Genomic DNA, 27,165 nt, shown 5'->3' with positions numbered 1-27,165 from the left:
TCCCAATCAGTGCTAGTAGTGCAAGTATTCGATAACAGCTAGTATAAAGATTTCCAGATACGTGCGTGTACGGCTTCTTTTCTGTTTTTGGTTTGAAATCGCTGTCATTGGCATTCATGGTTGAGGACGACGTGTGAGAAAAAACCACATGGCTGAATCAGCGATTGAGTGGTTGTGACTTGTGTGTGACTCGTGACAATGGTTACTGTTTGATCGACGTGTTCCGCGTTTGGGCATCATGTAGCTCCAATATAGTGGTATAGTGGATCCAATAATATATTGTGGCAGCGACGCTGTGGCCAACTGGAGCACTCCCAATTTGGCTGTGGACGAGCCACACAACCTCGTGGCAGGGTCAAATTTGTTTCCGTGCCTCGGATAACCTGGCTGTGGACGAGCTCCATCTGATGGTAGCATTTCGATCTGAATCTGAATGAAGATGCGTGCAGGATTTAAGAATGGTGGCCGAGGAACAAGGACCATATGTATTCATGTGGATTGTTACTGTGGCAGACAAGTTTAGAGCATTCCACTTCATGTTCAGATTATTTTCCGAAATTCAGATTCGTCCAAACTCCAAACGCAGATAGCTGTACCTGTACTCTCGAATTTTGCCGATTTGAATTCTGAAGGCCTGAAATCACACGTTCTGCTGAGGCCCGTGGAAGGGATTGTTGGGGGCAGAAAAAGTGTACAGTTAACTTTACTGCATCCAAAGGGAAGATACCACATCGAGCAAACGATGCTTCATGACTCATTTCCAAACAGTCTGATGCTACCTTGTTATTGCACGATACATAAATATATATAAGCAGGTTTTCCCAACGAGTAATGGGAGTTCAAAATAAGACAGGCAACCAACACCAGCAAACCACTCACAGTTCAAAGCTGGGTACTAGCCTACGATTAGACTTGACAAAATACAGCCGAATCGCCTCATGCCTCTCCAAGCAAACACGCAAACACACGAAAGAACAAGCACAAATATAGGTTAGATGCCAAGGTCGGAGAAACCATGGTTTCAGAACAACCTGATACCATCTGGCACGCAAATATGATATGGTCAGAGTTCAGAGCCGCGGCTTCTTCTCCGGGTTAATGCTGTTGCAGATTCAGGTTCTGCTGCTGGCCCTTTGTGTGGGATCGACACACATTCTCGTCCACTCTAGCAAGGGCCACCCTCTTTGCTTCTTTGTTCTGCAAATTAGAGGCAGTTCAGTATTCAAATCAGATATCAGAATAGTAACAGAGTGGAGCTGATTGGTTCATTACCTTCTTGGCGTTCAGCCCCTCCTTGAGCTTGGTTTTGAGCTGCCGTAGGCTAAATGCGTACAAATCCACAGATTTCTTGTTCACCTTTACTACCTTCTCATCTTGCATTGCCACAAGTTCAGTAGTGTTCTTCTCGATGCTGTTCTTGCACACTGATGCGTCTGCAGCTATGGACGCAGCTGGCTCCACAGTGAGGATGCTATTGGACAGGGACTCAGTGGCATCATCAACCAGTGCTGGAGTTATGCGATCTTTGGATTCTTCTGAAACATCGAGCTCTTGAGGAAGATCACTGGTGAATGCACTCTCCTTCCAGTCATCCTCATCTGTGATCACAACTGCCTTATCCTCCTCAACAACTTCACCCTCTGTCCCTGTGAGTTGTGGCACTTTGTCATCAGTTGCCACTTCCTTCAATTCATCAGTTTCGGAATAATCACTAACATCAGCTTCATCCATTGTAACTGTGCTCTGTTGCTTCTCATCAATGATCAGTGTCGTTTTCTCTTCACAATCTGTTATTTTCAGATCAGACACACTGTCAGAAGTGAGTACTTGTTCAGCATGAACAAAAAAAGTTTGGAACTGATCTTCCTCGACTTCCTCATCGGTACCTGTGCTCTGTGGCACCTCCTCAGCAGTCACAACTGCCTTATCCTCCCCAACAACTTCATCATCTGTCCCTGTGAGTTCTGGCACTTCATCAGCAGTTACCACTTTCTTGTGATCATCGGCATGGACAGCATCAGTTTCGAAATGATCATCGACAACATCTTCATCCATTGTGACTGTGCTCTGTTGCTTCTCATCAGTTATCAGTGTTGTCTTGTCCTCAATTGGTTCACAACCTGTTATTTTCAGATCTGGCACGCTGTCAGCAGTGACTACTTGATCATCATGAACAAAAGCAGTTTGGAACTGATCTTCCTCTTCATGCTCATCCATTTTACCAGTGCTCTGTGGCACCTCCTCAGTGATCACAGCTGCCTTGTCCTCCTCAAGAACTTCACCGTCTGTCCCTGTGGATTCTGGCACTTCATCAATAGTTACCGCTTCCTTATGTTCATCAGCATGAACAACATCAGTTTCCAAATGGTTGTCGACAACATCTTCATCGATTGTAACCGTGCTCTGCTGCTGCTCATCAATGATCATTGATGTCTTCTCCTCAACTTCATAATCTATCATTTTAACTTCCGGCAGACTGTCAGCAGCATGAATAAAAATAGTTTGAAACTGATCTTCCTCGACGTCCTCATGCATCGCAGCTGTGCTCCATGGCATCTCATCAGTAATCACTACCACCTTTTCCTCCTGAACAACTTTGCTGTCCGGTACTGTGACTTGGGACACACTGTCACCAATGACCACCTCACTCGGTTTATCGGCATGACAGATATCAGCGTACAGGTTTGTTACCTCACCATCCTCATCCAATGCAGCTGGGCTCTCAGACATCTCACTAGTGATGTATCCTGCCTTCTCCACTTCAACACAGCTGATATCAATTGAGCAACCAGAAGGAATGGCCTCAGCCACTGTGTCAGGCAGTGCCATATCAACAGCCACATCTCCCTTCTCCTGAAAAGAAACACCGTCTTCAGTATTGACCTCATTGGTCTCCTCTTCGACAAACAGTTTGATATTCCCTGAGCAATGAACAAGAACAGACCCATCTGCCAAGTCAGCCTGCAACTCATCGATAGTGATATCTTCCTTGTCCTGACTGACAATATCATCTTCTGCATTAGCCTCACTGGTTTCCTCTGTGCCATGCAGTACTTCATTGAAATTCCGCATTTCACTTTCATGGTTAGCATCATCAGTGACAACTTCCTCAATGTGGTCTTCTGTCGGTGAGGCCTGCAGCCCCTGGATGATGGACAACTTTTCTATCTCTTCACCGGCATCATGGTTCTTATCGGACACCCCCTTGTCCAATGACCCGCAGGATCCTTTACCATCCTGAAAATTGGCACATTCGTCCTTCTCAGCTGCCTGTTCTGTTGCCATTGAAACGAGACCCATGATAGGTGAATCCTCCTGGCTGGCCGAAGGAGCAGGACAGTTCTCAACACCCACTTGTTGTCCTTGCAGTGTTGAATGATCCATGGATTCCTGATTGGTCACAAGTAGCTCTTGTGCCGGGTTCTCTTCCATCAGTATCTCATCCTCAATGATCACCACATCTGAAATTCCAAGTTGAACAACAATGAAATTCCAAATTGAACAGAAATTGAACAATGAACACAAAAACGGCTATATCAGTCAATGACACAGCAAAGCAGGTACCAAGAAGAAATGGGAGCGGACACATCATGTGCAGGTCTCACCTTCATCCTTTTGTTTTTGCTCTCTCTTCTGAGGGCCAGAATCCTCTTCCGGGTCTTCAGGGTTATCACATCCCACGTCAGAAACTGGAGCAGGCACAGCCTCTGCATAAGAGACGACGCAAGGTTCAGAAATCAAAATTGGCATAAGCAAAACCAGCGCTCAGTTCGTCCACAGAAATGAATTGATTGGGATCAAGTCAATCTTGTTAGATATTGTTGAAGTTCAATTGTAATCGACTCAAAGAGCTTTGGTTCGGCCAGGTAGTTGTAGATAGATTTGTTGCTATCTTGTTATATAAGTTTGTAACTAGAATATCTTGTAGATAAAGTCCTGGCTGGACTGGACCCTTGGGGCTGTATATTGTAATCTCTCCCTTGGAGTGTTAGATATTGTTGAAGTTCACCTTGTGGGTTTTCTTGTTCCTCCTGCTGCGAAATGGTCTTCTTTACCGCCTTCCTTCTTGTCGCCTTTGGCAGCGCCTTCTCCTCTGCCACCGCGGCCGCTTTCATAGTTGGCTTACGGTGACGAGTGGCCCGCATGGGCACAGCCTCCTCGGTCACACCTACTGCCTCAGCTTTACTTGTTGCAGCCCTTCTTCTCGTAGCCGGAGAATCTGCAGGGGCGGGGGCGCGCTGGCTGGCACCACGCCGACCCACGCCAATTGCAGGCGCTTCATCGTCCTTCTCATCCGGCTTCGTGTCCTCCTTTTCCTCGTCCTCGCTATCGTCCAGCCTGGTAACCTCGGGTGACTTGACAGGAACGCCGTGGCCACGTGGGATCAGAGCCCGTGGCTCAGCCTCTGCTGCTACCTTGCCTGACACAGCAGGCGCGCGCCGAACACGCCGGCAGGCACCGCGATGACCAACGCCCAGTGCTGGCGCGTCTTCCTCCCCTTCTGGCTTCGTAGCTGCTTTTGTATCCTCCTTGTCGTCGTTCAGCTTGACATGGCGATCGCGAGGAATCGGTGGCGCCTTCTCCTCCTCTGTTACCTTGCCCGCCGGCTCAGCCAACGCTGGCGCGGGGCGAGCGCGCCGGCTGGCACCACGACGTCCGACGCCAAGGGCCGGCGCACCATCCGTTCCAGCCTCCCGCATGAGCTCCTTCTCCTCCTTCTCACAGTCATCCGGTCTGATGGGCTCGGACGACTTGACCGCACCGCGGCGGCCGCGCGGGGTCGGGCTCCCATCTTGCTTCCTCTGCTCCTCTACCGCCCCTGCCGCCGCTGACTCTGCTGCCAACTCTGGTCGAGCGCGGCGGCTCGCAGCGCGCCGCCCAACGACAGGGGCTGGCGGATCCTCCTTGTTCGCCTCCCGCCTCCGATCCTCCTCCTTGCTGCCGCCCTGCTTGTCCTCCGCTTCCTCCGCCTTTCCAACCGGCACGGCCACCGAAGACGCCACGACAGGAGCTGGCCGAGCGCGCCGGCTGGGACCGCGCCGCCCAACTGCAAGTGCCGGCGCGTCCTCCTTGGCCGACTCCCGCTTCTCATCCTCCTTGCCGCCGTCCGTCTGGACCGCCTTGACCGTCACGCGGCGGCCGCGCGGGAGTGGGCTCCCCAGCTTCTCCCGCTGCTGCTCATCCGCCGCCGCCGCCGCCTTAACCTCTGGCGCAGGAACGGTGACGGGCTCCTTGACGTACTCCCCGATCCCATCAACCTGAAATTACGGAACGTGTAAGCTCGCAAGCTACCCGCCGTGCCCAGATCTGAATTCGACGCGCGTGATGGGACGGGACGAGCGAGCGAGGGGCGGCTTCCTTACCGTGGGGAGCGCGGCGAGGGCCTCGGCCATGGCGGCGTTGGTCATGTTGGCGCGGACGCCGTTGCGCTTGCACAGCGCCTGCAGGTCGCGGCGGGGGAGCGCAAGGAAGTCCATGCTCTCTCTTCCTGCTGCGGGCGGCGGCAATCCTCCTCCTCCTGTGACTCCGTCTTCTCCTCTCCGCCGTGTCTCCTCCTCCTCTCGTCCGATCTGGGTAGGTTCAGCTGGGCTGCGCAGCTATTTGAAATCCGCGATGGGTCATCCGGAAAAGCGAAGGAAGGGAGCGTGTGGGTCGGATATAAAGGCAACTGCGGCCGGATTTGAATTCGAGGAGCCCGACCGTTGGAGCGGCCTGTTTATTCCCTCGGATTTTTTCCCCTCAAAAAACTTGGCAGGCGGTGGGCGTGGACCCCACATTATCGGACTACTGTAGTACTGTATCCTGTTGGTCGAACCACAAGAGGCCACGTGGCTTACCTTGCTCTCGAGTCTCGATCAGAAGTCTAGGCGTCTAGCTGCGTCCGAACACGATGCATTTATTTTGAATTTCAAAAATCGAATGACTTGCTGCCACGGATTTTCTTCCAAGTATGTGTTCCGTTGGAATTTAGGGCCTGTTTAGTTCCCCAAAATCCCAACTTTGACACTATGTAAAAAGAAGATTCTCCATCATATCAAACTTACCGTAGATGCATGAAATACTAAATGTAGACGAAATCAAAAACTAATTGCACAGTTTGGTTGTACTTTGCGAGACGAATCTTTTGAGCCTAATTAGTCAATATTTAGACAATAATTTACAAATACAAACGAAATGCTACAGTGCGCTACAGTGCTAACGCACTGATTTTGGACAACCAAAATCAGGCAACTAAACAAGGCCTTATTTAGAGTTGAATCTTACATTTTCTTCCCCAGCGAGCGATTCGTTGGTCTGCCGGGACTTTTTTCTCACCGCCTCGACTCCCGGTGTCCTTTACTAGTGTGTATGTAGCATCGTCTGGCCCGTATAAGAACCCCACCTCTTTTGTACAGCTTCAGCTTGGCCCAACATTGCGACGGGCATTCCAGGCCCAAAAATTATAGGATACTTCCGCGCCCTCTGTTTTTTTAATAATGGATAAAATCCAGCTTCAACATCGAGGGGAATCAGTCCATAATTTTTACAAGTAGTCACTCATACACAAATTTTAGATAATATTAACTGACTCAAAATCCAATTCTCAAATTAAAGAACCATCCATTTCAACTAAAGAAACATGCCATCTCGAAAGATTGACATGCCGAGATGAAGAAGACTCTATCGTTGTGAATAGTACCTGCAAAAAAGTTTTGATCGAGATTTATCAAAAACAACTTCATTTCTATTTAACCATATTGTTCAATAAAAAACGCGCTCTCTCATGAACAAACACAGTCATTGATTCGTTGGCAAATGCGCAGTATTGCTGCATTTTTTTCCCGAGGCATATATCATATGATGCACGGATGTCCTGTTGCCGATCCATGTTTCAACTTACACTACAGAAAAGAAAAGAAACTGAACCCAAAAAAAATCAATAACAACCCCGGCCCGTCGCTACCACGTACGTAACACAATGGAGCGCACAAATAATGCCGTTGCCTATGCACCTACGCATTCCTAGCAATCTCTAAAATCTTTGTGCACAAACGCGCCATTGCGCAACACCCACCGCAAATTCCACCGTCTTGACCTTGTGCGCGACGAAGCAGAGCCTGAGCGCGCGCTCCATCCGGATCACGACACGACCGTCTTGACCTTGTAGTTCCTTGCGAAGGCGCTGTACACGACGAAGTTGAGCGTGCACAGCGCCGCCATGGTCCAGAAGAAGTAGTCTAGGTGCCCCTCGTTGAGGTTGTTCGCGATCCACCCGGGCCGGCCGCCGGTCGCGGTAAGCGCGTCCACGACGGCGTAGATGAGCGAGCTCATGTAGCTGCCCAGCGCGACGGTGAGCAGCGCCAGCGACGTGCACATGCTCTTCATCGTGTCGGGGGCCTCGGTGTAGAAGAACTCCAGTTGCGCGATGTAGCAGAACACCTCCGCGCCGGCCAGCACGAAGTACTGCGGCATCTGCCACAGGATGCTCACGGCCTCGCCGCGGCCCGCGGCGGCCAGGCGCTTCGTCTCCACCAGCGCCGCCACGGCCATCGCGCACGCCATGAGCAGCCGCCCGGCGCCCATCCGCTGCAGCTGCGACGGCTCGCCGCGGGACGGGGAGACGGCCCGGAGCGCCGGCACGATGGCGGAGCCGTAGATGAGCACCCAGGCCAGGACGCAGAGCACCTCGAAGGACACCATCGACGCGGCCGGGATGGTGAAGGACGCCACCCGCATGTCCATGGCGCCGCCCTGCTGCACGAACGTGGTGTTCAGCTGCGCGTACGCCGCCGACAGCACGATGCTCGTCGCCCAGATCGGCATCAGCCGCAGCAGGATCTTGAGCTCCTCCACCTGCGTCACCGTGCACAGCCTCCACGACGACGACCCCGCGGCGTCAGCGTCCGTCACCTCCTCCAGGTCCAAGTCGGCGACCACGGCCGCCTTGTCGAGGAACGCGAACTCGTCGGTGTGCGCGATCTTGGGCTGGTCGATCTTGTCGTGGACCTCGTAGAGGAGGCCGGCGTCGGAGGGGACGCGGAGGCAGGCCTTCCTGAACGCGGCGACCACGACCTGGCCCAGGCTCTTGAGCGGCGAGCCGGTGGGCGTGGTGCGCTTGTACATGGGCGTGGCGAGGACGAAGCCGCCGAAGGCGAGCGCGATGCAGGCCGTGGCGATGCCGAATCCCAGGCCCCAGCTGACGTTCTGCTGGACCCACACGATGAACACGCCCGAGACGATCATGCCGAAGTCCACGCAGATGTAGAACCAGCTGAAGAAGGATATCTTGCGCTCCCGGTCCACGGCGTTGTCGTCGTCGAACTGCTCCGCGCCGAACGGCAGCAGCGCCGCGCGCACGCCGCCGCTGCCGAACGCCACGAGGTAGAGGCCGAGGAAGGCCATGTTCCGCGCGCCCAGCACGGGGTGGCACGACGAGCCGACCCCGCAGAGCTCGGTGATCGGCAGGAACGCCGAGAAGGTGACGAGCATCATGCCCTGATGTGCCGATCAGATGGTTGCAAAGTCATTAAGCAAATTAAGAGTTGAAATGTTTCGATTTGAATTTGAAAAAAATGCTTACAAGAAGGTAGATGACGAGGGAGACGAGGATGGTGTTGTAGTTGCCCCAGAACGTGTCCGCGACGATGGCGCCGAAGACGGGGGTCAGGTAGCTGGTCCCGATCCAGGAGGTGACATTGGACGCACTGGCGAGATTGCTGCCGTGCAGGACGCTCTCCAGGTACACCACCAGGTTCGTGCCAATGCCATTGAACGCTGTGCTCTCCAAGCACTCAAATCCTACAGAAAAAGAAGCAGTGTTTAATTTGTCGCCGGCATTTAGTGAAGTTTGGATGCTTAGTGAACAAAAAAAAGAAACTTCCACCGATGACAGTAGCATATTACTGTAGCTGCCTCGATGGTTCTGTGTGAAGAAACTTGGGAGCTCACCTAGAACAACAGCTGGCGCTTTGCTTCCAGTTTTCTTGTCTTGAATGAGTGGCACCGTGAGGCTTTCGTCCTGGATCTTTGGGCTCCGGCTCTGCAAAGTTATGATTTGTACAAACTGTTACAAAGCTAAACTCTTCGCTTCTGCAGGTTACAACCAACATGAACTACTGAGATCACAATGTTTATTGATTGATCACAACCATTTCTTAATCATGAACGAGAAACATGATGGTATACATGTACATGACAATACAGGTTCTCTAACTAGCACCCCAAGGCTTTTTTTTTTCTTGGCCTCCTAGTCCTAGCACCCAATTTTGCGAGCATACGTATACAGCTCTTTTTTAGAAAGAATTCACATAACAGGTGGGGAATGTTTTTTTTTTTTTGTGTGTGTGTGTTGAGAACTGGTTTACCCGAAAAAAAAAGAGAGAACATAGTGGTTGTGATGTGTAAAGCGATAAAGTGTGTTCTACCGCTTTTTTTGACAACCTTTATCCCTTTTACTTTGGGTGAAAGGTCGGCAGCTTGAATCGTTACGCTCCTCGACGTGGTGGAGACATGGTCCGCGAGGTTGCTGTCACCAAACCCGTCCCCCGTGAATCGTGTAAACCAATCACGAAAAACGCATGGACACAGTAAAAGCTCTGGGTTAATATTAGCCGTGGCGTGATACGTTATCATGGTTGCTAGCTAATGCAGCGGGACACGCGCGAACCTTGGTTGCTTGCTACGCATGGGCTCGCTTCTGTGCACACAACACCAGCGGGCAAGGCCCGGCCGGCCTAGTAATGTTCTGCGATGTCGCATTTTGATTTTTAGCGTCCAATAACTGGGACTTAATGAATGCTCTGTGATGGCTTCAGCGAGCTTTGCAGGCAAAAACTGAAAAGCGGGCGGTATTTGTTAAGAAAAAATGGGGGCACGCAGTAATTCAACCGGATGAGCCAATGCTTGTAAAGTACTCCTTCCGTCCTAAATTATAAATCATTCTAACTTTAGAGAGTTAAAACTTCTCAAGTTTGACTAAATTTATACAATAAAGTACTAATATTCATGATATCAAATAAGTGTCATTAGTTTCGATGCTATAATTTTTTGTAATTTTCTCTATGATTTTGATCAAATATAAAATGGTTTGACTCTCCAATAAAATTGGAATAAGTTATAATTTCGAACGGAGTGAGTAGCTAAGAAGCGGACGCACCTCTGGCAGCCGCGGCGAGCGCTGCTGGCCTCTCTCCATGGCGTCGCCGGCGTCCATTTCCGCTGCAATCTACGTCGAAATCTCCCCGGAAAGGAAGCCGTGCTCTCGCTTTCCTCGGCGCCGCCCGGGATCGCGCGCCTTCGGCGGGCCTGCGGCGCGGGAGAGGCGAGAGAGCCTGAGTCTATGGAGCTGCCGAGCTGGGATGGAAAGGAGAGGCAAAGCAGCGCGGCTTATATACGCGGAGAGGCAGCGAACAGGTAAAGCGGCGGGCGTCACTGACCCCGCAGCGACACGATATTTTATTGCTCGTCCGAGGCGAGATTAATTCAAACCGGCGTATAAGCGCGTGTTTTCGAGCTCGGTTAGCCTAATCCGCACATGCGCGATTAATACGCGAGTTCGCTGCGCTGCGCGCCAAGGCTGCTGAATCTCCGTCGTATACGTCTGAGTGTCTGACTAGTCCTTCCTGGAGGCTCCTGAATTCCTGATGCAGTAGCAGAGGAGACTGTTCTGCGTGCAAAAGTGCAACGGATCTGCTGCACTTTTTGGGTATTTCCCCGCCAGACAACGGGCCGCCGTGGTAACCTCCCCCGTCGAATTCCCGCAGCTCCGACCTTTCCGCGGAAACGTGCCTAATTTCCTCGCAGTAGCCCCAGGAATCATCTATCTATCTAAATATCTATCTACCTCCGACCCGATCAGTTTTTCACTGTCAGAGGAATATTCAGCTCAGTTGCTATCTTACGAGCGACCGAGGGTGTCAGAAGATTCAGTTCAGGGAACGATCTGTCTCGACCCGATCAGTCAGTGAGCTACGGAGTACTAACAAAGCATAGCATCTATCGGCGAAATGCGAGCATAAAAACAGTGCACGCATCTATTGTTGTTGAGGATAACGGTCGACAACCTACACACACAGTCAGTTCAGGCAGCCGCCTGAACGTTGCCGCCGCCGGCTAACCAGCTGCTGCAGTCCACTTCCTCCCAGTGCTTGTGTATGCAACTGCAATGCTTTCCTAAGGCAAAATCTGAACCTGCCGTTCTATTTCAATCTGATTGTTCATCCCTCTGCATATGTTGATGATGACAATTAACGGCATGGTATGCGGGTCTGTATGTGTTCTGCTAATGGTGGGAATTCAGGCTGCCGTCACCACCGGTGTACTCCTCCAGCATGCTTCGTCGTTGCTACTGGGAAGCGACCGGCCCGCCGCGGCTGAAGCGCACGCGCAAGTCCTTGTGCACGTCCGAGGGCGCTGTGTCGACACTCGTGGACCGGTGGCTCTGGCAGGGCCTGGCGCCGGGCGCGTCGTTGAGGGGCCGCTGCGTGGTGCTGGCCGGAGACGCCTGGCACCCCATGACGCCGGCGGCAAAGCGCGCGTACAAGCCGGTGCGGTGGGCATGCATGCCCCCGCTGACGGCGCGGGCGGGGCTGCTGGGCGCGCTGGTGCAGTGGGAGATCAGACGCCAAAACCCGTTGCTCACGGCACACGCCGAACACCCGCATAGCGAGCAAGAGCGGTGTACGGAGGTCCAGCCGGCAGGAGCACCATCCTCGACGGCGCACGGGACCAGCACGTACAAATGCAAGGGCATGCCCAGCACTACCGTGACAACCACCGCTGACGCAGTGTGAGTACGATGCCATACGGGGCACCGCGGCGAGACCGTCGCTGCCCAGGCGGTCTAGTTCGTCTCAGCCCCAGGATGCAGGGTGCTGCTCTAGCCGCTCAGCTTTTACATGTGCTAGCTAGTCACCGGCGCTGCATGACAGGCACACACATTCTAACGAGCTTGCCCAATGACTCCAATGACAAGCTGCAACCTTGAAATCCTATGTTGGAACGTGAGAGGGCCCAATCAGAGAGCGAGGAGGGACACTGTTCGTGAAACGATTAATGGCACATCCTGCCACATAGCATGCCTCCAGGAAACAAAATTGAATGAAATAGACAGATATACAGCGACATACTTGGGAGGGTATAGGCTGGACGAGTATGTGTTCAAACCAGCAGGGGGTCTCAGTAGCACGAAAGGCGGCATGATGCTCCTGTGGAACTCCAATCAGGTTGGACAACGTTAATTTAGGAGAGTTTCACATCACGGCAGAGGTCACGGTGCTAGAAACATTCAACAAATTTCTCATATCGGTTATTTACGGCCCAACCAGTGCGAGGAGAAAAATGGATTTCCTCACCGAAATATGGTCCCTAAAGCCCCAAGCGGGTTCCCAATGGCACTTCAATATGATATACAAAGCAAGCGACAATAACAACAACAGCTTAAATCTAAGGCTAATGTCCACATTCAGAGACGCGATTGATGCCTGTGACTTACATGAAATCAAATTACAAAATAGAAAATTCATATGGAGCAATGAATGGCGAAACCCTACCCCTATCAAGCTCGACAGAGTTTTTGCAAACGATGACGGGGACTTTGCCTACAGCAAGCATGTTTTGCATGCCCTATCATCCTCCTTGTCACACCACTGCCTCGTACTACTGTCTAACCAAGGAGGTCTGCGATGACCAAACTCCTTCAAATTTGAGAATTTTTGGACAAAGCTACCAGGATTTAGGGACGTCATCACAGGGGCTTGGACCACTCAATCCCCACATGTAGAACCTTTTCACAGATTATATCACAAACTCCAGCAAACGGCTGCAGCCCTGAGGGAGTGGAGTACCAAGCTCATCCCAGACGCCAAACTACATCTGCTCATGGCCCTGGAGATCATTATGCGGCTCGACATGGCGCAAGAACACAGACCACTTTCATAGCAGGAGCACCTCCTGCGTAAACGACTCAAGACAAGGGCCATGGGTTTAGCTGTCGTGGAGCGGGTGCGTAAAAAACAAGCCAACAGAGTCAGAGACCTACAGTTGGGGGACGCCAACACACGCTTCTTTCACCAAAGAGCGAACGCTAGGGTAGGAACTTCATTCAAAAACTAAGAAAAGGCAATGGATGGGCGTGTAATCATGAGGATAAAGCAAATGAAATCCAAAATTTCTTCAAAGCAACTATGCAGCGGCTATTGCCTCGTCATGCGGATTTCAATTAGGACATTTTAGGGATTGCCCACCACAAATTATCATCGCTAGATGCCCCTTTCTCAGAAGATGAAATCAAGCATGCCATTGGCAGGGTGCCAGGGGACAAAGCACCAGGGCCGGATGGGTACACGGGCCTCTTCCTCAAAACATGCTGGGAAATCATTAAGAAAGATGTGATGGCAGCAGTGAATGCTTTCTACTCATTGTGCTGTAATAGCCTCCAACTCATCAATTCTGCAAATATCATACTAATACCGAAGAAAGAAGGGGCAGACACTGTACAGGACTATAGGCCCATCAGCCTGATACACTCATTCATCAAAATTATCACCAAAGCATTGACCCTCATATTGCAACCACATATGTCATCAATTGTCTCCAAGTGCCAGAGCGCATTCATCAAAAAATGGAGTATCCATGATAACTTTATGACGGTGCGAAATACGGCTAGATGGCTTCATAAGGTGGGATTACCTTATGTCACTCCTACAATACATGGGTTTCCCGATGTGCTGGCGAGACTGGATTGCAGCGCTTCTCTCCATGTCATCCTCCCGCCTACTACTCAACGGGGTTCCAAACCCGCCACTCATTCATGGTAGAGGCCTACGCCAGGGTGACCCCTTATCTCCGCTTTTATTCGTCATAGCAATTGATCCTCTGCAAAGGATCCTGCAACTAGCATCAGAGATGGGAGTACTCTCTACTACGTGGGCGGACACCCTACTGCCGCATCTCGATGTACACCGACGACGCTGCAATGTTCATCGCACCAAAGAAGGACGAGATAGATGTGTTGGTCAGCATCTTAAATATGCTTGGAGAGACAACGTGGCTGAAAACGAACTTCCAAAAATCAACGGTAATCCTGATCCAATGCGAAGGAATACAACTCGCTGAAGTCCTAAAGAACCTACTAGCAAGAAATGGCGCCTTCTTAGTCAAGTACCTTGGCCTACCGTTATCTACAACCCGTCTCAGGACAATCGACTACCAGCCTCTAGTGGCCAAGATCAACAGCAATCTGAGCAGCTGGAAAGGAAAAAATATGTCGGCAGCCGGTAGACTAACGCTTGTCAAAGCGGTACTCACTTCACAACCGGTCTACCTGCTCACAGCACTTAACGCACCCAAAGAAATACTAAAGCTCATTGATGCAAAAAGGAAACAATTTCTTTGGGCAGGAACGGAGAGTCTGACAGGAGGAAAATCCAAGATTAATTGGGTGCGGACAACGAGATCAAGAAAAGGGGAGGCCTAGGTGTGCTGCACCTTCGAAAGTTCTCGAGAGCGCTCCGACTAAGATGGCTATGGTACCAATGGATGAATGAAGACAATCGGTGGGAACCTGGTGACGTCCCATGCTTGCAAGCGGATCGCAGGCTATTTGCGGCAGCCACAAAGATCATAATTAAGGACGGTAAGAGGACATCCTTTTGGGAAAGTGGCTGGATTGATGGGCAAAGGCCAAGGGATGTGGCCCCTAACCTCTTTAGGATTTTTGGTAGGAAGAACAGATCACTACAACATGCCACCACGAACCACACATGGGTTCGAGGCTTGAATCTCATACAACAACAAGGCTCATCGGTCACACATCTAATGGGGTACCTACGCCTATGGACTGAGGTGTCACAGGTGCAGCTCACATCGGGAGTGCAGGACACCATCATTTGGAAATTCACGCTAGACGGACAGTATAGCGCGCAGTCGGCTTACCGTATACAATTCTTCGGGTCAACAATCACTAACTTTGATAACATCATTTGGAAGCCATGGGCGCCACCCAAATGCAAGTTCTTCAGATGGTTGGTGATCCAGAACAGAATATGGACAGCAAATAGATTGGCAAGGCGGGGATGGTCGTGCAACCCGCTTTGTGTCCTCTGTGACTCTACGCTAGAAACGGGACTCCATCTGTTCAGGAGCTGCACCTATACGACAACGATTTGGGAAGAAATGAGTAACTAGTCCCACTGCGCAATTCTAAGCCCTACCCATTGGGGCAGCCAGGACTCCGTACACGAGTGGTGGACAGCACTAGCAAGTGCCCAGGTGGCTGGCCGGAAAGGGCTAAAAAGCCTAATTCTCCTAGTACTGTAGGAAATTTGGCTTGAGCGGAATGCGAGGATCTTCCAACGGAAATAGCAAACTTGCAATGGTGTAGTTACAAAGATCAAAGATCAAGCATCGATTTGGATAGCGACAGGAGCAAAACATCTAGCACATTTTCTTCATGATGTTTGATGTACATAGCTAGCCTACAAGTCTCTTTCTCCTTTTCCTAAACGGGGGTGTGAGTGTATATGTTGTATAGTGCTTCCGCTGTTATAGCAAACTTGTAATGATGTAGTTACAAAGATCAAAGATCAATCATCAATTTGGATAGCGGCAGGAGCAAAACATCTAGCACATTTTCTTCATCGTGTTTGATGTACGTAGCTAGCCTATAAGTCTCTTTCTCCTTTTCCTAAACAGGGGTGTGAGTGTATATGTTGTACAGTGCTTCCGCTGTTTTTACCCATCCGGACTTTTCTCTTTCTCTTTATTAATATAGGAGCAGAGATGTTTTTGAAACGGTCGAACTCCAAGAAAGCAGGCGAGACAGCAAGGCTTCTATCAGCAGAAGCGTGTTGCTTCACATAGTCCACTGTCATCAGATAAACTGCAAGGACAGACATCCGTCTGAGTCACCGTCTCTTTTTCCACCACACCAATTTGCCTTTTGCTTTTGACCTTTTCTTTTCCCTGACAAGTGACAAGTGACAAGAGCTGGTTCATTCATCTATCCATGCAGTTTAACTCCAATCAGCATTCAGCAAGCTTTTACCGTATCTTCGGTCTTCACAGAACAGCTCTCCAGACACGTACGGTACGGGAGGCCACCCTGGTTGGGTGCAAGTGCAATTGCATCGGCTTGGTCATATTATTTGACCAAATCAGTGTCCTATTTTCCTGTATATTATAAGTAGTGCCGTTGTTAGATTAGGTTATGTGTGATGCTACGTGCGAAATGTAAGGCCGCGCCGTTTTTTTCTGAAGAGTGTGAAGCCTGTCTGCTGTCACTTTGCCAAGGTTTTGATTTATATATCCCCAGGACAGAGTGTTCAGCTGCACCATTTCCTGCCGATTTCCTGGATAACCTTGTTCATCTCTAGCAATAGCACTTTCGCACTCTGGATTTTTTTTAATCGTGCATGTGAACTTCCCTAAAGGTAAATATCCTTTGTGTGAAGAACCTATTTTTTGTTTATTTGAAAGGCATAAGACATCGAAAGTTTTTAGTTAATGAGCCTTTTTCTAATTCGATTCGATGAGTAAGAACGGGGGGGAAAATCTATCATGCACTTCGTTCCTTTTGCCTGCATGAATCAATGGAGTTTATCTCCAACGACTACCACGCCATGTATCGCATCCCTGCAAATATCCCTTTGCTGATTAAGAATGTCAATTTAGAAAGTTGTTCAGCTTAGGGAGGCACAAGTCTCCAATGCAGTCAACAATCGACCAAAACCTTTAGCAGTTAGCATGACATGCATTTCGAACTTTTCTGAATGCAAAGTTCAGAATTCAAATAGATACAGAAACATATTCTTGCACTTTTTTTTTTATGTTCATCCTACCACCACTTGCTTATACATCACTTTTACTTTCCCTTTCCAATATGCAACAGTATCAGTCTTGCTGCAAGCCTACAAGGAGCGTGCTAAAAGGGGATTAGGGGAAAGTGTGTTTGGTGTTGACAGACACAAGGCTCCACCTGCCGGCTGGTCTTGCCTTCTTGTTGAAAGGTTACAAAAACGAAATTAACATACGGCATATTATTATTATCACCAGACGACCACGCACAAATTAGACTTCTCTTCATTTGAAAAAAGATCACATGGGTGAGAAAAAGCATTACCAGCACATGGCCAAATACAAAATAATCTGATAAGATCCTTTGAATTTATCTGCGCCTGGGCTGCAGGAGGACACCGTTGTTGTGTGGTTGTTGAGAGGTTCGGTCGTTCAGATACCAGAAAAGGAGGCTTCAGTAAAATTGACAAAGATTCACCTCGAAAGAGATCAATTGAACACATACATGACTTGTTGACCAGACAAGAGTTGTTTCACCTTGAAAGATCAGATGAACACATGACCTGTTCTGTTGACCTGAGGAGAGAGTGTATCCACGCCTCGGCGCCTCCCCGTCAGCGCAGCCGTCATGGCCTCAGACTCTCATGTACAGTACCATCTTACGCCTTCTGTCCTGTGCTTTAATTTGAAACATGCATGAGAAACTACTTACTCATGGCATATCTCCATAGTAATTGACCGATATAAATTACGGAAAGTGACGACTGATTTGTGCTAATTTTTTTTATTGAACACATGGTTTGCTCAACTAATGCAGAATCCAAGTCTTGGCCAAAAACGGCCGCCCGCATGCATTCAGATCCAGATAAAAATGAACCTCGACCTGACCCAAATAGTCCGATTCATACTGACATTGACCCGAGATCTCCTCATCCTGAATGGTTGGTGGGCAACAAGCTGACGAGTGACGAGCCACTTCCATTCAATTCAAAGATGGAACTCTACCAGTGGGGAAGCAGAGAGAGAAGGGCATCTATGGTCTAACTGGGTTTAAAGTACGGTGGCGTTCATTTTGGAGAATTTGGGGGGATGGTGTTATCAAATCGCTTGTGCTCGACGCATGGACTGAAGACCAATGAGCTCAACAACCTCAGGTCAGCTCAGACAGCTGACGAAATTCGTAGAGCGCAGGCGCATCGCTCTCACCAACCGCAAGACTGAATTTCCGCTACCGACCATTTCGTCATGTAACTCTAGAACAAGTGGTTGTTGCAAAAGCAACGGAGGTATAAACAAGGCAGTGTCAGAAATGGAGGAGTAGTATGTACTGTACTAGTATGTTACAGTAGAAACGCCGAAAGACTCGGTAACAACAGAAGTAGTAGCACTGGAATTACGGAGGCATCGAGTGTTGCTTCCAGTCTGTCAGAGAAGTACAAGTACATGACAATTTTCCTTTCCTTCCAGCCTGTTTTTTTTTTTAGATTATCCTTTCCTTCCAGCTGACTACCAGTCCAGTCAGCCCAGCCCAATCTAAATCAGAAAGCAAATCACCCAAGCCCAGTACTTACTGGGGCGGGCCAAACATTTCATCGGTACCCCTTCTATCCATCCCAAGACACGACGTAATTTAATTTTGCATCGGTCTCTAATATTAAGATTTGACTTTAAATATCCCTCATAATATAATATTTATAGCAATAAAATTATAATGTTTATAGCAATATAAAGTGCTTTTAAACATAAATTCAATGATATTATCTTTGTAAGAAAAAATTTTCATTATACAAAGTTAGTTGTAGGTCAAAATATTCAAAGTTTGAATATTAAATTATGTGCGCTGCCGTGTATTATGGGATGGAGGGGGTACGGTCTGTGGCTTGAAAAGATAAGCAAAGTACATTTCAAAATGAAGTTCAATCCAAATTGTATGTTCCGTGCATCAATTCCAATTTATATTTGCATTTTGATTACATGCAGGTGATAATTGACAAGTGCTAGCAGACTATTGAGATTTTTGTTGAACTTTAATAGAGATAAGAAAGAATCCTATGACTATCTAACCCTCTTGGTCTTGGGCGTGTAATTCTTGGCGAGGTAAACAAAAACGGCAAAGTTCAACGCAGCGATTCCAACAATAAGCAGGAAGTAGTAATCCAGGTGCCCCTCGTCCATGTCCGCCGGGAACCACCCCTTCCGCCCGCCCGCCGAGGTCACAGACGCCACCAGCGTCACCACCTGCGAGCTGAGGAGGCTCCCGACCGACAACGACAGGAAGTAGAACGCCGTCGACGCGGCCCTCATTGTCTCCGGCGCCTGGTCGTAGAAGAACTCCAGCTGCCCGACGCTGAGCGACGCGTCGGAGACGGCCATCACCACGTACTGCGGCAGCAGCCACGCGATGCCCATGGGCGGCGCACCGGCCCTGGCGCTCGCCAGCCTGCGCACCTCGGCGAACGCGGCGAGTGCCACCGCGGCGACTACAGCGCCGTGTCCGAGCCCCATGAGCTGCAGCGGCGTGAGCGCCTCCGCGCGGCCCAGGAAGCGGCGCGCCACGGGCGCGGCGGCCCGGTTGTAGAGTGCGATGTAGACGACCACGGACACCGTCATGACGCTTGTCATCGACGCGGCCGGGACGGAGAACGCGCCGCCGGCGATCCTGATCCTGGTGTCCGTCATCGTGCCCTGCTGCACGAAGGTTGTCTGAGTCTGGGAGTTGGCGACGAAGTACACGGCGGAGGTGAGCCAGATCGGGACCAGCCGCAGCAGAGTCTTGAGCTCCTCCACCTGGGTCACCGTGCACAGCCTCCACGGGCTGGCGCCTTCCAGGTCCGCGCCCGTGACGACCGCGGCCTTGTCCAGGCACCTGAACTCGTCGGTGTGCTCCAGCTGCTCGCGCGCTGGTTCATCAAGCAATGGCGTCTTGACGTGCACCTCCTCGTACAGGTCAGCAGCGTCGTCAGGTACTCTCACACCCGCCTTGTGAGCTACCGCGACGAGCACCTGGCACGCGCCCTTCAGCGGGCTGCCCACCGGAGGCACTATCCGGTAGACGGGCGCCGTGGCGGCGAGGCCGGCGACGGCCACCGCCATCGACGCCGCGCAGGCGCCGTACCCGAGCCCCCAGCTGACCTTCTCCTCGACCCAGACCAGCAGGGTCCCCGAGGTGAGCACGGCCAGGTTGCCCACCCCGTAGAACCAGCTGAAGTAGGACGCCTTCATCTCCCGCTCCGCCGCGTTCTTGCCGTTGTCGTCGTCGAACTGATCCGCCCCGAACGAGACTATGGCCGCCTTCGCGCCGCCGGTCCCGATCGCGCAGAGGTATATGCCCGCAAAGAACACCAGCCGCTGGCTCAGGGTCGCCGGGGCGCAGTACGTGCCGCCGTGCTCGCACGGCGGAGGCCTCAGCGACGGCAGAGTAGCCGATGTCGTGATCACGGCCATCCCCTGCTTTCAGTTGTACGTCAGAGAAGCAAGCACACAGTTGCCAGTACTATTTAGAGTTCAGATGCCAAATTGTGCGGAGCGTTTACGGCAAGAGATATGGAGAGGCCGACGAGCACCGTCTTGTACTTGCCCCAGTAAGAATCGGCAATGGCGGCGCCGATCACGGGCATCAGGAAGCTTGCACCGGCCCAGGAACTGACGGCCGCCGCGTTGGAAGCACTGTCCCCATGGAGAACGTCCTGGAGGTACACGACCAGGTTCAGGTAGACCCCGTAGAAAGCTACGACTTCGAAGAACACCAGGCCTAGTAGCGCAGTAAGTTGAGTTCACTCGCATGGTTATATCATTCTGAAGCAAGCAAGGATATACTGCACCGTACTAGACTTTTGAGATAAAAAGCACATCTCGTATAACGCTGTAAATAATTTGTCACCTATGGGTCATTGTTCTTGGATCAAGACTAACATTGGAAAGAAGTGCCAGATACTTACACAATACTATATTGGACGCCCTGGAGTAGAGATTACTACTATCCTTGCCCAGTTCCTGTTCCTGAGCTCCCAGCAGTGGCACTAGGCTCTGACCTGAACTAGACGCCTTGCACGGTAACAAAAGGAACAGTCAGTGCACGGTCACAACACAGGCAGCTGACCGCCGGCCGGCGAGGCCGCCATAGCACCGCAGCAGAATGGCACCGGGCGCCGGTGGAACTCTCTAAAACCACCCGTGCCCGTGCTCGCCAATCAGACGCGCGCATGGGGCCTCCTGCGGCGGCGCGGCGCGTCGCGTCGTCCGACCGGCGGGACGCGCGTAACGGGAGGCCTCCTCGGGCTCGAACCGATAGATGCAACTGCAAGCACGCGGACGACGTACCTGGGCCTCCCCTGGAAGCGGCGGCGGGCTCCTCCGCTCGAGGCCGGCGTCCATGCCGGCAGGCGGCAGCGTCCGCTTCCGCTGGCCTCTCCTTTGAGGGTCACGGCACGGCAGATTTGGGTGGGCGGAGAGGACGGGAGATTGGGAGAGCGAGCGAGAGCGACTGAGGACTCCGATTTGGGGGTGGGAATGCACGTTACTCCAAATGGAAAAAGGCGTGCTCTCGCGGAAATTGCGGGGCATGATTGATTCTGATTGGACGCACCGAACGGATGTGACAAAAGGGTCCCGAAGCCATTGCTTTCACGGGCCCCTCTCCGCCTCCATTGCCATTTGCGATGCACAAGTTTTCTTCCGTCTGCGAGCATTTCGACGTGACCGCTCGCTCGAATCTATGACGTGCCTTTCCACTGGCAAAACAGGTACGTGGATGCGGATCCAACGGCTGGGATGGTCCAAGCAAGGCTCCGGGCGCTCATCCTCTGGACTTGACAGCCCAGCCGCGCCGTGTGACGTCAGGAGGATTACCTGGTAATGAGCATGTCAGCCACCGCTTAACAGGGTGACAGCGAGCTGCGTGTAAGTGGAACACAGGAGATTAGGTGAGATCCGAACGCCACGCAGGGGTGGGAGGTAAGCGTGAGCAGATGAGCTTACTGTTGCACTGGGCAAGATTTGAGGAACAGTTTGGACTGGTCGATCAAGATTTGAGTAACAGTTCGCAGCGGTCGAACAGTTTGAACTGGGCACGTCGATCCCAGGCACTGAGTGAGATGCTGCAGGTGAAAGTAAAAACAACAGGAACAGGGAGTCAGGGAGCATAATTGGGGCCTGTTTGGTAGAGCTCCGCGCAGCTTCAGATCCTTAAAAACAGCTCCGCTCCCATTTTTTCCAGCCAAACGGTGCAGCTCTGTGAAATCCAGATCCGCAAAAAAAATGGATCTAGCTCCCAAATCCACCAAATCCACGGAGCACCTCAGGGGGTGCTCTCAAAACGCTGTTTTTGTAACCCCTCATGGAGTTGGTGGAAATTATCCACCAATGCCATCCATTACAATCCTCGTACCGGTTCGCGTCTATTTTTTTTTCCGCACACCGCCTCTCTTTTTTCCTCCGACGCCGCATTCTTTTTTCCTCCGGCGCCTTTTCTTCTTCCAGCGCCGGCCGCCGCCTCCAGCGCCTTCGTCACCGTCGGTGGCCGGACCGCCGCCGGGAATGAGGAGATCAGCGCCTCCTCCACCTCCTCCGCCCCCTTCGTCTTCCAGTCCGGCCCCTAGGGTTGGACTTCCCCGTCCCGGCAGCATCACTGGATCTCCGGCCATGGGCGGTGGCGGGAGCATGGCGCGCCCGACCTGGACGGCGCAAGCCGGGCCGCGGCTGGCCTGGGCGGCGCGGCCAGCGCTGGTAGCGTGGCCGCGGATGGCTTGGTACGATTTTGGCATTCTCGCATATTTTGTCTGATTTCTGTACTTTGTTGCTTGTTTAAGGGTGGTATGAGTTGAATCGCTTGGCCACTCTGGGCAATTCTGGTGCCATCATGCTCTGGAAGGCATTGTCTGGTTTGCTCAATTCAGTGGCTTTGCCTTGGCCTTCGCATTTGGCGGAATTATGCTTTTGTCACAAGGTTAATGACAGTATGCTTGTATGTTGTATATGTAACACCCTTGGGAAAATCTAGTCTCAGTAAAAACACCAGCCAGGATAATATATTTGATAGAAAAACTCTGGTTCACCAGTAAAAACACAAGCCAGGATAGCAAGTTACAGCTGAATTACTACCTAGCAGTCATTCCACCAACATGAAATAAGGCTAGAATCCAAACATCACAACTATTTTTCCACCCAAAAGGGGACTCTGATGACTGCACAGCTCAGTCGAAGAGGTTGAAGCCCATGTCCTGCAAATATATATTCAACATAGTTATGTCTCTGAATTTACCTCAGCATCCAAAGGAACCAAAACGATACAGAAGAATTGGGATAGTGATATAAAGATGGCATTCAGGTTAGATGGCATCAGAGCATTGAAAGTTGCATATCCCTCATTACGATATTCTAAAAAAAAGAGTTGCACGAGATCTTCATCATGATAGGGAATAGAAATGTTGCAAAACAAATGGGAATCGGGGCACAGAACAGTGATCTTACATCTGCACTTTCTTCCTTCTCCTCAACCTTCTCTTCCTTTGCAAACCACTCTGGGTTACCCCTGGCTTCATAATTATCATGTTACTTAACTTGTTTGGAAGCTTTCTTTGCTTTTAAGAAAATTGTTGTGCTTATGTGATAATGAGTAGGTAATGTTGTAAAATGGTGCCTTTTGTTCTTTTGACAGAAATCTTTTTGCATGCTCGTCACTGCTTCATGATTAACGATGTTTAGTTACTGTCATCTCTGGGGAGTATAGTTTGATTTTACACGTGTTAAGTCGAGAAACAACATGAAAAATCACAAAAGCAATGATTTAAATTTTTTTCTAGATGAAATATTATATCCTCTAAAATGCTGCATTCGTCTGCAAAACTTTAAAAAAAATTGATGTCACAGAGGAAATGATTACATGATGAAGCTAAAGTTTCTTGGGCAAACTCTATTCTTAGTTCACAAGTGCACCTTTTGTCTCTAAATGTATCGAAGTGTATTGGAAGGGAATTTATCATTATCACATTATTTCATCATGCTATGCTCTCTTGCAGGAAAAAATGTTATATATGAAAAACCTGCTGCAAAACGAGTTCCTGTTTATTCTTTGGTATTTAGTGGTGAAACGAGTTCATGTTCACTATTGAAACTTGCAGCTAACAGCATCTTCTGATAGGCTATACTAATTGGATTATTAGCAAATGGCATGTAGGACGCGGTGATCGGCAATGAGTTCCTGATGGCGTCGTAGGCATCTTCTACGCCGATTGCGCAAGTTAGGAGGCGTGCTGCATCAGCTAACAAAAGAGCAAGGGATGATGAGGTATATTTTTCTTCCATTGTAGTGGAGCTGTTGTATAATACAGTTGGAATTTGAACAATATTTTGGGGAAATCATTAATAGGGTGATCATATGGATTGGAATGATGGCTATACCACCATTGGTTGCAAGTTATTCGTTGAACAAGTTAGAAAAGAAAATCGACCAAACACTCATTTGAACAATGTGGGATATTCCGAGGTGAAAGAAAGGTTTTTTCAAAGTACCGGTATCATGTTGAAAAAAAGTCGACTTAAGAACAAGTGGGATAAGTTGAGGGTTGATTTGTCTGCATGGAAAAAATTAATGAGAAAGCAAACTGGTACTGGTTGGAACTGGGAGAAGGGAACTATCAATATGGACGCCGAGTGGTGGAAAAAAACAAAAAAAGTGTATGGACAATTATTTATGTATGAATAATTAATTTATGTATGAACAATGAATCAACTGCTTGGGAAAATGACTGGGCTTTTGTCCGATCTTTTATCGGTCTATGGATTTAACAGCCAGATATGACAGCAGGATGATCACTATTGCTTACCTCGCCTGTAATTAGAAAAAATGAGAAGAAAAAAATGGGAAAACACCCAATCAGTAGCTACCACGCCGAACATAAATTCACTCAGAAACTTTATATAAGCCGACAACCACCTAAACGACACAGTTGACAACAAATCGGTAATTGGCGCATAACTGTTTTCTCACATTTACATTTATTTCTTATAAGCAGAAAAAAATGAGAAGAAAAAATAGAAAACACCAAGGGCATTAGTGGACAATCCAACCAAAAACTCTGTTTCTGGATTTGGAGCTGTTGTCTCAGCCAAACACTTTTGCTCAGCTCCACAGTGAGAACATAGATCCACGCTGGAGCTGCTTTGTAGTGGAGCTACCGTTTTTTGGATCTGAAGCTGCGTGGAGCTCTGCCAAACAGGCCCTTGCTAAAAGCAAAGCGAGGCCCAACATTGGGGTTCCAGCTCAGCTGGGCTTTGGAGGGGCCCAAAGCAAATCAAGCAAGCAGGGCTGTTTGTTAGCTGCTCACCTTTATTGATTGGCCCAGCAGGGTAATTGTGCTCACATGCATTTTCGTTTTCGGATCCTCCTTTCTTTTTAAACAAACCCTTTTGAGATGAGGACAAGGTAATTGTGCTCACTGACTGACCGATCGTCAAAGGATGTCCGGAGAAATGCCTCTGCCATCTGCCACCCCCCCTGCGGTGGGCTCCCACGGCACAGCACCTGCGTTTAAGCACGTCGCAGGGGTATTTACCAGTGAAAGGCACGCTGCAACAACCCCTGCATCGCATGCATGCACCACCACCACCCTCTGATCCGAACATCCAAATGTGCCGGTACAGGGCTCCTTCCTTGGACTCGCATTCAATTCCCGGCGCCAATCCATCGGGGGTCGTCTCCCCTGGCGCGCTCCCAATAAGGCAATAGTGGCACGCACGCACGCACGCGTGACCTGACCCCCTCGGTGATCCGTGTGGCTCGCTATAGTAGCAGTTGCTTATCCGACGCCCGGACAGGTCTGCCCCAGCGCTTGAATGCCTAATTATTGGGCGCATCACGACCCAATCTCTTCTTCCTCAGTCGTCGTCGTCGTGGCCGCTGTGCCCATCGCACGGCACAGGAGCTCCGCGTACGGCCCCCACACGGCCGGCCTGCGTGCGCGATAGCTCGGTTTGCGTGCGCCGTTGCCCGATCGCTCACGTCGCAAGTCGCCAGGCCGGCCGCACCCGCGCGTGCAACGCACGAACTCGCTCGGGGAGCGCCACGCCACCGACGACGACCTTGCGGGCGAGGCGGCAGGCAGCTTTGCAGTCTGTAACGGTTGCTTAGGATAATGCATGCCCAACTGATAGCCGGTTTATCACCCGCCAATGCAATCAGCAGCCCGCAGCCACAACGCCCGGATCAATTGCGATTCTCTCGTCGACCTGTCATTACCTCGCTCATCACGCTACATTTTTTTTTCTCTTTTTCATGTAAGAAGAAGGAAAAAAAACAGTGTACATTGTCCGGCCGGAAAAGTGCGTTACTTTTGGGACAGCCGGCTGGCCGGGTGTTCGTTGATGGATGCACGTATATGTATCACAAAATGTAATCATGGTGCACAGCCCACCACTGACAAATTTACAGTTACGTGTCGTTTGACACGATGTTACATCTGTCCGCGCCGTAAGACACGTGCACGTGGCCATCCCTGCAGCAACGGCAGAGGGGCACTCACTCACACCGACTCACGCACGCATGCGTTACTCCTTGACCGCATTATTGTTGTACGCGTACGTACATCAGCCCGGCGCCATGAGACGAGCGAGAGCAGGGTATGTACGTACGCAGAGCCACTGTCCCTACATACTCTCTCCCAGCAGGTGGGTCCAAATTGGAAGCTAGCATACGTACGCGCCACGTATTTACCGAACGTTGTACCGTACCGGCCGGATACACATGCTGCTTCACCACTTGCTGTCAGGCAATACTACAGCAGATCGAGCTGGCTTGCTAGGGCGGCACGTACACTTGCCAAATAGACCAGCGTGCTGTATATCGCATGTACTAATGCACAGGGGCGGCACGTACACTTGCCAAATAGGCAAGTGTACGTAATAAGCAGCGGCTGTGGCTGGTCACACTGCTGGAGGAGAGGAACAGGTAAAAGTTCGTGCATGCATTTTCCTTGGCGCACGGACAAAAACATGTACCGTCCAGAGAATCCAACTTAGGCTCCCAGGCCCCAGCGCGGCATGCAAAAGCAAGGAGTGGCCCGAGCGGCCAGCTATTGTAACACAACATCTTCCGTTGCAACGGGCGCCCCTGCCTCTGCTTTCTGTCACATCACCTTCAAGGATGTGGGTCTCTTCTTCTATTCCCCATTTCCTTCGTCTATCACATTCACACGCGCACACACACACACCCCTGGCCCAAGCTCCCCAATCTCTCCAATTTTTTATGTCATATCTTCTTCGAGCACATAGAATGTCAGATAACCATAAACACCTGCAGCAGATCAATGGAGCTTAGCGTGCGCGAGCGAGGATCCAGGATCCTCAGCGCTACCAGCTACTAGCTCATCTCATATGCATAAGTACAGCACATCAAGC

At 50.5% G+C, this 27,165-nt stretch overlaps 3 protein-coding genes across 4 annotated transcripts; all 3 read right to left on the bottom strand.

Moving 5' to 3' along the window:
* Positions 1–754: 754 nt before the first annotated feature.
* Positions 755–5,652, bottom strand: LOC117862456 (uncharacterized). Its single transcript, XM_034745936.2, has 5 exons — positions 5,364–5,652; positions 4,010–5,258; positions 3,606–3,707; positions 1,273–3,461; positions 755–1,197 (listed from the first exon to the last, which is right to left on the bottom strand). The coding sequence occupies exons 1-5, from the start codon at positions 5,475–5,477 to the stop codon at positions 1,096–1,098; spliced, it is 3,756 nt and encodes a 1,251-aa protein (XP_034601827.1). The 5' UTR covers positions 5,478–5,652; the 3' UTR covers positions 755–1,095.
* Positions 5,653–6,764: 1,112 nt separating this feature from the next.
* LOC117862998 (protein NRT1/ PTR FAMILY 8.3) lies at positions 6,765–10,714 on the bottom strand. Its single transcript, XM_034746559.2, has 4 exons — positions 10,136–10,714; positions 8,929–9,019; positions 8,561–8,778; positions 6,765–8,475 (listed from the first exon to the last, which is right to left on the bottom strand). The coding sequence occupies exons 1-4, from the start codon at positions 10,190–10,192 to the stop codon at positions 7,120–7,122; spliced, it is 1,722 nt and encodes a 573-aa protein (XP_034602450.1). The 5' UTR covers positions 10,193–10,714; the 3' UTR covers positions 6,765–7,119.
* A 7,969-nt stretch (positions 10,715–18,683) lies between these two features.
* On the bottom strand, positions 18,684–21,313 carry LOC117865377 (protein NRT1/ PTR FAMILY 8.5). 2 transcript variants are annotated; one of them, XM_034749566.2, is made up of 4 exons: positions 21,094–21,313; positions 20,712–20,817; positions 20,307–20,459; positions 18,684–20,220 (listed from the first exon to the last, which is right to left on the bottom strand). In XM_034749566.2, the coding sequence occupies exons 3-4, from the start codon at positions 20,388–20,390 to the stop codon at positions 18,829–18,831; spliced, it is 1,476 nt and encodes a 491-aa protein (XP_034605457.1). In that variant the 5' UTR covers positions 20,391–20,459; positions 20,712–20,817; positions 21,094–21,313; the 3' UTR covers positions 18,684–18,828. The 2 variants fall into 2 exon arrangements, with proteins under 2 accessions (XP_034605457.1, XP_034605456.1); XM_034749565.2 differs by having other exon boundaries at positions 20,307–20,524; positions 21,094–21,312.
* Positions 21,314–27,165: the final 5,852 nt, after the last annotated feature.

Source organism: Setaria viridis, chromosome 7, assembly GCF_005286985.2.
Source record: "Setaria viridis chromosome 7, Setaria_viridis_v4.0, whole genome shotgun sequence".
Classification (NCBI taxonomy): Eukaryota; Viridiplantae; Streptophyta; class Magnoliopsida; order Poales; family Poaceae; genus Setaria; species Setaria viridis.
The sequence above is the reverse complement of the archived record's forward strand: the minus strand, read 5'-3'. Positions and strand labels throughout refer to the sequence as shown.